The sequence below is a fragment of the Electrona antarctica genome (genome assembly GCF_951216825.1).
Source record: "Electrona antarctica genome assembly, chromosome: 8".
NCBI classification, from domain to species: domain Eukaryota; kingdom Metazoa; phylum Chordata; class Actinopteri; order Myctophiformes; family Myctophidae; genus Electrona; species Electrona antarctica.
The window spans coordinates 34,922,345-34,934,978 of record NC_136789.1 but is presented as its reverse complement, the minus strand read 5'-3'; the positions used below and the strand labels follow the sequence as shown (position 1 = coordinate 34,934,978).

Genomic DNA, 12,634 nt, shown 5'->3' with positions numbered 1-12,634 from the left:
TCTCTCTCTCTCTCTCTCTCTCTCTTCTCTCTCCTCTCTCTCTCTCTCTCTCTCTCTCTCTCTCTCTCTCTCTCTCTCTCTCTCTCTCTCTTTCTCTCTCTCTCTCTCTCTCTCTCTCTCTCTCTCTCTCTCTCTCTCTCTCTCTCTCTCTCTCTCTCTCTCTCTCTCTCTCTCTCCTTAGCTCCAGTCACATCCCACAACCCATCCAACCCTTCCCCCGCTTATTGTCACTGCTTTGAGATAATCACAGCTTGTCAACAGGTGGGGGTGGAGTCGGGGGACAGGGGGAAGGGGGCTCTATCCTCCTGGATAAAGCCTGGTGTGACAGTGGAATTATCACAGTGGGAATAGCTATCATCATTTATCGCATTCAGACCCGACACTAGATTCTACAAAATATCTTCTAAATCCTGCCAGTTTTCAGAAAAACCCTATTATATGTTTCTATGTCGGCGGTTTTTAAAGTTTTTCATGTCAAGGACCCCCAGAAACTCGAATGTAATTATAGCTGCCGACCCCCCCCCCCATCTGAAAATATGTTGTTCCAGTGGGTCCGCAAGAAGCAAAGATATGAGTTAAAAACGTTCACTCTGAAAGAATATACAGTCAAAGATTTGCGCCACATTTTCACGATTACAAAAATAATAATAATAGCAGATCTACAAGCTCGTAGCGCAGCACTCGGTGCCGCTCTATGAGCTTGCAGATCTGCTATTTTTTTTCAATAGCTAAAGTATGAAATAATGCTTTAAAAAAAAAAAAAAGGGGGTTCCCGCCCTGAAGGCGTTATTGCAGGGTTTGGAGAGATTATCGTCCAGGACAATGGAAGGAGACTGGAGAGGAGCCAGTGGGGAGAGAGAAAGGAATCCGTTCCCGTTTACTATCTCAACCCTCGCAAAAACATCTGCGTGGACCAGATTCAACAAACTGCTCTTCTGGGGAGGATTTGTAGAATAATGCCTCGAAAACCGACCGTTTCCTTTATGAATTTGAAATTGACAGAATGATTTATGACTATTGATTTACTCTATGCATATATAGGGAGCTCGGAGGGTGCCATTCAACTGTTTTTGTGACAATGAATGAATGACAAGGAATGTAGGAAACCATAGGGTGCCATTTTCTGAGAGGTTACAAAAATAATGTGGCATATTATAGAACTACTATGAAGTGGTGGTTTATTATCAAGCTGCAACACACATTCAATTCTCACTTTAAACCCATAATAACCCATTTAGGCCCGACGTCGAAATTTAAAAAATGTCTTCTGAAATACCTCATGTCAAGGACCCCAAAAATATATGTAATTGGCCGCCGACCCCCCATCTGAAAATATGTTGTTCAGTGACCCCCACAGAGCAAAGATTTGAGTTAAAAACGTTCGCTCTGAAATATATATTCAAAGATTTGCGCCACATTTTCACGATGTTTCAAAAATAGCAGACCTACAAGTTCATATGAACTTGTAGATCTGCTATTTTTCAATAGCTAATGCATAACATAATGCTTAAAACATAAACAAAAGGGGTTCCCGCCCAGAATGGGATAAATCAATTAATTTAGCTCATGATGATATATATCCTTATCAGCTCCCCTGCTATCATTTCACTCCACTGAGTGGAATTGAAAACAAGCTAGTGTAACGCTGCCTTTCTTCTTAAGCTACTGTGGAAAGGAGGGGAATTAATGATTATTCTATCATAAGCAGCGATAAGACTTCAACCCTGCCACCCTCTCCATGAAAAGCTGTTATCAGAGGAGTAAGCTACAGCATAATACCCGTCTACGACAACACAATCAACACCATCTCAAATAAACACCCAAACTTCATAGATTACAAGTTTGCTTTTGTCTAACCTCTCCTTGTGTCCCTCCCCATTTCACCAATGGGTTCCCAGATAGTTTTTTGTTTTGTTTGACAAGGACGTCGAGAGAATGTTAGGAAAGCAGGGGCAGAACACCCCAAAAAAAGGACACTTTTGGTCCAAAATTGGGGAAATATATAGCGGATCTGCCAGCTCACAGCCACGTCGTGCTGTGACACGTTGAGAGCTCTATACTGTACTGTGCTCAAGTGGTAATTGATATGAAGACCTCTCTCTCTCTCTCTCTCTTTCTCTCTCTCTCTATGGTCTGGGTCTCCACCGACCAGCACTCAGCCACACATCAGCAGCATCACAGGCAGAACAGAGGGATCTATTCAGTTCAGAGAGCCGGAGCTTCTCTCCCTCCCTCACCACCACCACCACCCCATCCTTCTCTCCCTCCCTCCCTCACCACCACCACCCCATCCTTCTCTCCCTCCCTCACCACCACCACCACCACCCCATCCTTCTCTCCCTCCCTCACCACCACCACCACCCCAGCCTTCTCTCCCTCCCTCCCTCACCACCACCACCCCATCCTTCTCTCCCTCCCTCACCACCACCACCACCACCCCATCCTTCTCTCCCTCCCTCACCACCACCACCACCCCAGCCTTCTCTCCCTCCCTCCCTCACCACCACCACCCCATCCTTCTTTCCCTCCCCACCACCACCACCACCCCATCCTTACGAGGGCAAACGTCTTCTTTTCTCCATCTGAGACTAGGAGAGATGTGGGGCGTGTGTTGAATCCTGGCGGAACGCGGAGGAGGAGGAGGAGCTCTATCAATAATGCACACCCAGCTTGTTAGAACCTCAGACTCTACATCGCTGCTCCGTGCATCGCCTCGCTGCAGCCGAAAAAAATAAAAACCCCACACAGCATCAAAGTATATACGCGCAGAGGAGCGTGAGCGAGCGACTGAGGGTGTGTGTGACTGTGCGTTCATGTGTGTGCGACTGTGCGCGCGCGCATGTGTGTGTGTGTGTGTGTGTGTGTGTGTGTGTGTGTGTGTCCATGAGGGGGAAGAGAAGAGGCACTAAAAAGCTTTACCTTGACATCCCTGAGTGTGAGCGAGCGACTGAGGGTGTGTGCGACTGTGACACATGGACGCAACTGTGCGTTCATGTGTGTGCGACTGTGCGTGCGTGCGTGTGTGTGTGCGTGCGTGCGTGCGTGCGTGTCGTCCCTGAGAAGCGAGGCAGGGAGTGCCTCTTCACTCACTCGTGGCTGAATGAGCCGCCGCTCTTGAATGAGATTAATTTCGAACGGGAACCTGTTTTCTTTTCTGTATCCAGATAGAAGTCATGGATCTGAATGACAGAGGATGCAGAGTCAACGTGACTCCAGATAGAAGTCATGGATCTGAATGACAGAGGATGCAGAGTCAACGTGACTCCAGATAGAAGTCATGGATCTGAATGACAGAGGATGCAGAGTCAACGTGACTCCAGATAGAAGTCATGGATCTGAATGACAGAGGATGCAGAGTCAACGTGATGCTTCATGTTAACCCACTTAGACCTGATTCTACTAAATAATGGAGGGATGTCTTCTAAAAATCATGACTTCATGATTTCTGGAAGAAAAAAACCCCCTATGTGTCTGTATCAGTGGTTCTGTCAAACCCTATGTGTCTGTATCAGTGGTTCTGTCAAACCCTATGTGTCTGTATCAGTGGTTCTGTCAAACCCTTATTTCATGTCAAGGACCCCCAGAATTATATGAAATTAGCCGCAGAACCCCGATCTCAAAAGATGCTGTTCCAGGGACCCCCCACCCCACCCCACCCCTCCCCCCAGAAGCAAACATTTGCTGTGGTGTGGTGTGGTTTTGCTGTGGTGTATATATATACACATTTTCACGATTTAAAAAAAAAATAGCAGATCTACGAGCTTGTAGATCTGCTATTTTTTCCAACAGCTAAAAGTATAACACAAATGCGTAAAAAACCCTAAACCAAAGGGATTCCCTGACCCTCCCATCCTGAACGTCCATACATGGACGGATGGACACACACCCGCCGAGGCAGAATGTGACGCTGATATAACCCTGTAAATGTTTTAACGTCCATGTGACTTTAGGAGAGACGGGAGAAGGAAGGCGTGCGGTGCAGTGAGTGGAAACATTCCCCCATCCATGCACGGACCACTGAATGCACGCCATACTTAAGAGAGGTTAGCTACAGTATGTGTGTATATATAGGCTGCAATATTAACCACTCATGGGCAATTTATTGAGGGGTGAAATAGCCCTGTATCAGCTCTGTATAACTCTGAGGGCGTACTAATGGAACCAAATGGACCCATGTGTACACACTCTCAGAGTTAATCAATTAACGTTGATTTTACAATATCAATTGGGGGTCCCAGAGGTAGAAATGCTATTAAACATAATGGGTCCGTATAGCCGTTTAACTGGGGGGGGGGGGGGGGGGGGGGTGGTCCCATTTTGACCTGAGATCAGATTCTAAAAATATCTTCTACATCCTGACAGTTTTCTGAAAAAGCTATGTTTCTGTCAGTGGTTCTTCGATTTTTCAAAAATAGCAGACCTACAAGCTCATAGCACGCCACTCGGTGGCGCACTATGAGTTTGTAGATCTGCTATTTTTCAATAGCTAAAGCGTAACATAATGACACCAAAAGGGGTTCCCCGCCCCAAAATGGGTTAATTGAAATAAAAACGGGTTGAGAATCACTGCTAGAGCCGTAAAAGAAAATATTCTATTATGAGGGTCCCTGGCACATCTCTTCAAACGGGGGTCCCTGGCACATCTCTTCAAATGGGGGTCCCTGGCATATCTCTTCAAATGGGGGTCCCTGGCATATCTCTTCAAATGGGGGTCCCTGGCACATCTCTTCTTCAAATGGGGGTCCCTGGCACATCTCTTCTTCAAATGGGGGTCCCTGGCATATCTCTTCAAATGGGGGTCCCTGGCACATCTCTTCAAATGGGGGTCCCTGGCACATCTCTTCAAATGGGGGTCCCTGGCACATCTCTTCAAATGGGGGTCCCTGGCATATCTCTTCAAACGGGGGTCCGTGGGCTAATTAGTGTCAATTTGGGGTCCTTGACATGACAACCGTTTGGGAACCACTGGCCTACATTGTATTGACTGAATAGTGCAATAGTATAATAGTAGTATAATAGTATAGTATAATAGTATAGTATAATAGTATAGTATAATAGTAGTATAATAGTATAGTATAATAGTAGTATAATAGTATAGTATAATAGTAGTATAATAGTATAGTATAATAGTAGTATAATAGTATAGTATAATAGTATAGTATAATAGTAGTATAATAGTATAGTATAATAGTAGTATAATAGTATAGTATAATAGTAGTATAATAGTATAGTATAATAGTAGTATAATAGTATAGTAGAATAGTATAAAGCTCATACCAGCTCCTATACAGACTAATAAAGCTTCAGAATGTCTCAAATGTGTTTTACAGTCAGTGGTTCCCAAACTTTTTCATGTCAAGAACCCCCAAATTGACACTAATTAGCCCGCGGACCCCCCATTTGAAAGGATATGCCAGGGACCCCCCATAAGAGAAGATTTTTACGGCTCTAGTCAGTGATTCTCAACCTGTTTCAAGGACCCCCCAGTTTGACATGCATTAGTCTATACGGACCCCCATTTAATGACATTTCTATCTCTGGGACCCCCAAGTTATATCGGAAAATCAATGTTATTTTAACTCTGAGAGTGTACAAATGGAACCAAATGGACCCATAATGGTCCATTTGGTTCCAAACTATCATTTAGCTGGGGACCCCCTGGAACTCCCTCAGGTACCCCTGGGGGTCCCCGGACCACACTTTGGGAAACACTGTTTTACAGTAGGGCCCGCTGGGACAGTAATGTGTGTAATAGCATCAGAATGTTGAACAAAATATGGTGAAGCAGCTGAAAACAGACAATGAAGTGTGAAGTGAAGGGATTCAGGGGCGTTATTGTATAGCCAACACACAGATGTTACAACAGCTATACTATACACTAGGCTACAGAATATGACGACGATTCTCCTTATGAGATATATCCAGTCTCACTCATTCCAATCATCAATCTGAACTGCTACCATTATAACCATGATATTACCTCTACATAGTCCTATAGTAGGCTATAGTAGGCTACGTTTGGAATATCTTTTTGCAAGTATAAATGTATCCGGGTCTTGCAGGGTTAAAGAGCATCACTAAACAACCATTCAGTCTGAATATCCAGGCTATTTTCGTTCCATATGTGGTTGATTTCCACTCGCAGCTAAAGATGCACTCCGTACAATGTAGGCTGTATGTCCTATAACAGCCTACCGAGGGTTCCAACCCTATACTGTATATCGCCTCGATCTTTTGGCGGGTGATATCTGCGCTTATGATCGAGTTCCAGGCAGTATTAAATCATCTACGTGTCAAACAGTATACAGTAGGTGTCCCGGCCGACACCGGGGGGTCTAAAAATGTCTAAATTGAAGAGTGGGGACTCTGGGGAGAGTCGAGAGAGACCACCTCCATCCCCTACAGAACAGATGTGCGCTACAGATGGATTGTATATTAACATACCATATTATACTCTACCATGCATACAGGTTGGTTAAAATAAGTTTTATTTAAACTACAGCTCAGGAGGAGAGGAGGGGAGGGGAAGGGCTGTTCAGTCAACGCAACACAGACACCAATATAGGCTATAGTCTACAAGCAGAACGCAGCAGCAGCTGCACTCGCTTTGTAACTGAGTGAGTGTCCATCATTTTATAGCTTGTAAAAAGCGTGCGTGCAGATTTAATGCAAAACCATATAGCTTTCCAAAATAATTTGACAACGTGCTGGGCTATACGGTAGGTCTATAAGCCCCCACAAAACACGGACGGCGCCGCCACAACTTTTATATTCTTCACACATTCTTCACAGCCATAAAGTGTATATCTGTACGTCTCTAAATGCTCTGATGAATTCAACAAGGTGGACCCTGTTGTAAACAAGTGTAAATGCTTTACCAGTGTGTACGTCCACAGTCATGTGAAATGTATATAGGCTACCCATAGAAACTGTTAATAAATACTTCAATCAATCAATCAATCAATCAATCAATCAATCAATCAATCAATCAATCAATCAATCAATCAAGCAATCAATCAAGCAATCAATCAATCAGGCTTCTCTTAACTTTCTTTGGCTCATTGAACGCTAGTCGCCTCATCGCCTACCTGCAGGAGACGGTGATTTCCACTCGGGTCGCGGGGATGTCTCCCTCGATGGGGTCGAACTCGTACATGGAAGCCATGTCTCCGTCCAGCTTATTGTTGTCCATGACGTCTCCCTCCATGGGCGCCTGCTCCAGCGCGCCTTGGCCGCCGCGGCGGCGGTGGTTCGACGGGGCGGGCGGCGGCGGCGGCTCGGGGCCGATCCGTGCGGAGTCGCACAGCCTGGGGGGTCCGCGGGTCGCGGAGCGCGCGGTGCAGGACACGGTGCTCCTTATGGCGTCCTCCTCCCCGCCGGCCGTGGTGGTGGTGCTTCCTCCTCCTCCTCCTCCGTCTCCTCCGCCTCTAATGAGTCCGGACGCACCGGGTGAGGAGCCAGCAGCCACCGCAAAAACCTCGGAAGGGTAAAAGATTGAGGAGGTGGAGGAGAAGGAGGAGGAGAAGGGCTGTTCAACCAACGCAGCAACACAGACACCTATAGTAGTAGTCTCTACAAGCCAAACGCAGGAGCGCAGGAGCGTTACTCGGAGTCCAATAAAGCGTACAAAAAGCGTGCGTTTTGAGTTGTATAGTGTCTCGCTGCTGCCCGCCTCCCCGTTCGATCCCTGCATGCAAGTGTGAGCGCATAAACTAGTGGACTGGACTGGTCTCTCTCTCTCTCTCTCTCTCTCTCTCTCTCTCTCTCTCTGGTGTAGGAGCGGAGCGCTGCACTCACAGCGGACTGTGTGACTGAGGAGGATATGGCTACGTTACAACACACCCATTCTGCTCCCACGCACAACTACACTCTACACTCCAAGTGTTGACAGACAGACCTGCCCATCCCATGCCCCCCCCCCCCCCCCCCCCCCCTTGCATGGTAACTGTCATTCGCTGTTTGGATGCTGTTGGGCGTTATATTTATATTATAGGCAATAAAGCTCTTGTTGCGCGAAATTCTATAGCTCTCAGTTTTGCCAGAGGGAAAAAAATGGGTTTATCCGCTTTGCTGTTCCACTGAAAACTCTACCTTCACACACAGCTGCAGGGTGTGTGAACCTATAGCCCATATAGTCAACATTTGAGAGCGCAAAATGAAACCAAATGGACCCGTATACGGGTCCATTTGGTTTCATTTTCCGCTCTCAAATGTAACTAAATCATGTGAAATCACAGTCGGCTATAGCGTCCGATGATTTCAGCACCACATGCATGGACAGCTCCCTGAGCTGTGGCATAAGCGCAAAGGCAAGCTCTGCAAAAAATGAGCATTCAGAAGAATTCCCCTTAAATTAAACTAGTTACAATGTTGGCAGGAAGACAACAGAGATGCATTTTGAACCAAAACTGCCAAGTCTGAAACCGATTTAGATTCGACGCGGACGTTCAAATTAAACTCCTGCATGCAAAAAATATATATAATAAAAGAAAAAGCGATCCTTCCATAAATGTCTCTCGCAGGCTAATTTCCTCGAATGCATGCTTTTAGAATTGATGTGAGAAGAAGAGGTGATCTTATGACATTCTAACGTTTAGTTTAGAAGAGGTGATCTTATGACATTCTAACGTTTGGTTTAAAATAACGTGCATGTCTACTGGAATCAATGCAGATTAGAGAAGCAGCAGGTCCTACTGAACATTCCTACAACACTTATGGAAGTTTAATGGGCGACCTGTTATGAACGTCGTCCACTCACAGAGTTAACAGTCTTTGTATTGAGTTGTGCTTGAAATGTAGCCTACTGTAATTCTGCAAACTGTTAATACATATTTGAATCAATCAAAACCCCCATGATGTGAAATGAATATTCTTAATGGAGAAAATATGAGTGTCAGAAAACGGACTTGTTTAACTGTTGGCTCACTGACAACTAAATGCACAATCCAGGCTATCCATGTCCGTCTCTCTGTCTTTCTATCCATGTCCGTCTCTCTGTCTTTCTATCCATGTCCATCTCTCTATCTTTCTATCCATGTCCATCTCTCTGTCTTTCTATCCATGTCCGTCTCTCTGTCTTTCTATCCATGTCCGTCTCTCTGTCTTTCTATCCATGTCCGTCTCTCTGTCTTTCTATCCATGTCTCTCTGTCTTTCTATCCATGTCCATCTCTCTGTCTTTCTATCCATGTCCGTCTATCTGTCTTTCTATCCATGTCCGTCTATCTGTCTTTCTATCCATGTCTCTCTGTCTTTCTATCCATGTCCATCTCTCTGTCTTTCTATCCATGTCCGTCTATCTGTCTTTCTATCCATGTCCATCTCTCTGTCTTTCTATCCATGTCCGTCTCTCTGTCTTTCTATCCATGTCCGTCTCTCTGTCTTTCTATCCATGTCCGTCTCTATCTTTCTATCCATGTCCGTCTCTGTCTTTCTATCCATTTCCGTCTCTCTGTCTTTCTATCCATGTCCGTCTCTCTGTCTTTCTATCCATGTCCGTCTCTATCTTTCTATCCATGTCCGTCTCTGTCTTTCTATCCATGTCCGTCTCTCTGTCTTTCTATCCATGTCCGTCTCTCTGTCTTTCTATCCATGTCCATCTATCTGTCTTTCTATCCATGTCCGTCTCTGTCTTTCTATCCAATGTATAAAAAAGATTTTCTTCTTTAAACAACTAGTCAACTAGTAAATCCACTAGTTGACCTTGTTGGTACTAGTTGACTAGTTGATAAGAAAAAAAAAGATCAGCTAGAATGCTAGATTATAGTCACCAATGTATAAAAAATATTTCTTTTTAAAACAACTAGTCGACTAGTAAACTAGGCAACTAGTCGACTAGTAAAAATCACTAGAAGTGAAAGCCCTAGCAGGCATGACTATAAGGTAGGAAGGTGTGAGTGAGAGCATTGCAAGCTCTATAACAGTGTTCATTTTGTCGACTAAGACTAAAGACTAAGTCGACCAAGGTTTTTGATATTCCGTCGACTAAGACTAGACTAACAAAAATAATTTCAGAAGACTAGATGGGACTAAATGGGACTAAAGACTAAATGTGTTATTCAAAAGACTGAAGACTAAAGACTAAAAGACTAAAGACTAAATCCGATGATTTCAGCACCACATGCATGGACAGCTCCCTGAGCTGTGGCATAAGCGCAAAGGCAAGCTCTGCAAAAAATGAGCATTCAGAAGAATTCCCCTTAAATTAAACTAGTTACAATGTTGGCAGGAAGACAACAGAGATGCATTTTGAACCAATACTGCCAAGTCTGAAACCGATTTAGATTCGACGCGGACGTTCAAATTAAACTCCTGCATGCAAAAAATATATATAATAAAATAAAAAGCGATCCTTCCATAAATGTCTCTCGCAGGCTAATTTCCTCGAATGCATGCTTTTAGAATTGATGTGAGAAGAAGAGGTGATCTTATGACATTCTAACGTTTGGTTTAAAATAACGTGCATGTCTACTGGAATCAATGCAGATTAGAGAAGCAGCAGGTCCTACTGAACATTCCTACAACACTTATGGAAGTTTAATGGGCGACCTGTTATGAACGTCGTCCACTCACAGAGTTAACAGTCTTTGTATTGAGTTGTGCTTGAAATGTAGCCTACTGTAATTCTGCAAACTGTTAATAAATATTTGAATCAATCAAAACCCCCATGATGTGAAATTAATATTCTTAATGGAGAAAATATGAGTGTCAGAAAACGGACTTGTTTAACTGTTGGCTCACTGACAACTAAATGCACAATCCAGGCTATCCATGTCCATCTCTCTGTCTTTCTATCCATGTCCGTCTCTCTGTCTTTCTATCCATGTCCGTCTCTCTGTCTTTCTATCCATGTCCATCTCTCTGTCTTTCTATCCATGTCCGTCTATCTGTCTTTCTATCCATGTCTCTCTGTCTTTCTATCCATGTCCATCTCTCTGTCTTTCTATCCATGTCCGTCTCTCTGTCTTTCTATCCATGTCCATCTCTCTGTCTTTCTATCCATGTCCGTCTATCTGTCTTTCTATCCATGTCCATCTCTCTGTCTTTCTATCCATGTCCGTCTCTCTGTCTTTCTATCCATGTCCGTCTCTCTGTCTTTCTATCCATGTCCGTCTCTATCTTTCTATCCATGTCCGTCTCTGTCTTTCTATCCATGTCCGTCTCTCTGTCTTTCTATCCATGTCCGTCTCTCTGTCTTTCTATCCATGTCCATCTATCTGTCTTTCTATCCATGTCCGTCTCTGTCTTTCTATCCATGTCCGTCTCTCTGTCTTTCTATCCATGTCCGTCTCTCTGTCTTTCTATCCATGTCCATCTCTGTCTTTCTATCCATGTCCATCTCTGTCTTTCTATCCATGTCCATCTCTCTGTCTTTCTATCCATGTCCATCTCTCTGTCTTTCTATCCATGTCCATCTCTGTCTTTCTATCCATGTCCATGTCTGTCTTTCTATCCATGTCCATCTCTCTGTCTTTCTATCCATGTCTCTCTGTCTTTCTATCCATGTCCGTCTCTCTGTCTTTCTATCCATGTCCGTCTCTCTGTCTTTCTATCCATGTCCGTCTCTCTGTCTTTCTATCCATGTCTCTCTGTCTTTCTATCCATGTCCATCTCTCTGTCTTTCTATCCATGTCCATCTCTCTGTCTTTCTATCCATGTCTCTCTGTCTCTCTATCCATGTCCGTCTCTCTGTCTTTCTATCCATGTCCATCTCTGTCTTTCTATCCATGTCCGTCTCTCTGTCTTTCTATCCATGTCCATCTCTGTCTTTCTATCCATGTCCATCTCTCTGTCTCTCTATCCATGTCCATCTCTGTCTTTCTATCCATGTCTCTCTGTCTTTCTATCCATGTCCATCTCTCTGTCTTTCTATCCATGTCCGTCTCTCTGTCTTTCTATCCATGTCCGTCTCTCTGTCTTTCTATCCATGTCCGTCTCTCTGTCTTTCTATCCATGTCCGTCTCTCTGTCTTTCTATCCATGTCCGTCTCTCTGTCTCTCTATCCATGTCCGTCTATCTGTCTTTCTACCCATGAAAACAGCAACATTGACTTTGTATCGTATCGTTTTGCAATGCAAATAATCGGTATTTAATAATTTTGCTATGCAATTAATCGATTGTATCAATACTACATTTTTGTGTGTGGTATTTAGCAAAGAAAAATGAAAAAGAGGGGTTTAATTACTTAGTTTAAAATAATGTCAATGTATTTTAAATCGTCACTGTATCGATTTCAAATCATTGAATCGTATCGGATCGCCATAATGAACCAATATTGTCCATGTATTGTATCGTCAAAAGGCAGTAAATTATACCCCGGCAACTATACCGCCCTATTTCTATTCTAAGCTCCACCTCGAACGTGATGGAAAAAATAGAACAGGTTGAAAAGTATCTTGCCACAAATAAACAACAACTAATGTATACGAATTCCAATCTGTCTTCAGAACATCCCACTCCACTGACACATGCCTCCTCTAGTCTTCAGAACATCCCACTCCACTGACACATGCCTCCTCTGTTCTTCAGAACATCCCACTCCACTGACACATGCCTCCTCTAGTCTTCAGAACATCCCACTCCACTGACACATGCCTCCTCTAGTCTTCAGAACATCCCACTCCACTGACACATGC

At 44.1% G+C, this 12,634-nt stretch overlaps 1 protein-coding gene across 1 annotated transcript in view; it reads right to left on the bottom strand.

Moving 5' to 3' along the window:
- LOC306928736 (copine-5-like) overlaps positions 1–7,207 on the bottom strand; it is a gene marked incomplete at both ends in the record, with an annotated part of 380,797 nt that extends 373,590 nt beyond the window's left edge. The window contains one exon of the mRNA XM_079509009.1: positions 7,089–7,207. Within this exon, the coding sequence (XP_079365135.1) occupies positions 7,089–7,207 (119 nt within the window). The remainder of the gene's footprint in view (positions 1–7,088) is intronic.
- Between the last annotated feature and the right edge of the window lie 5,427 nt (positions 7,208–12,634).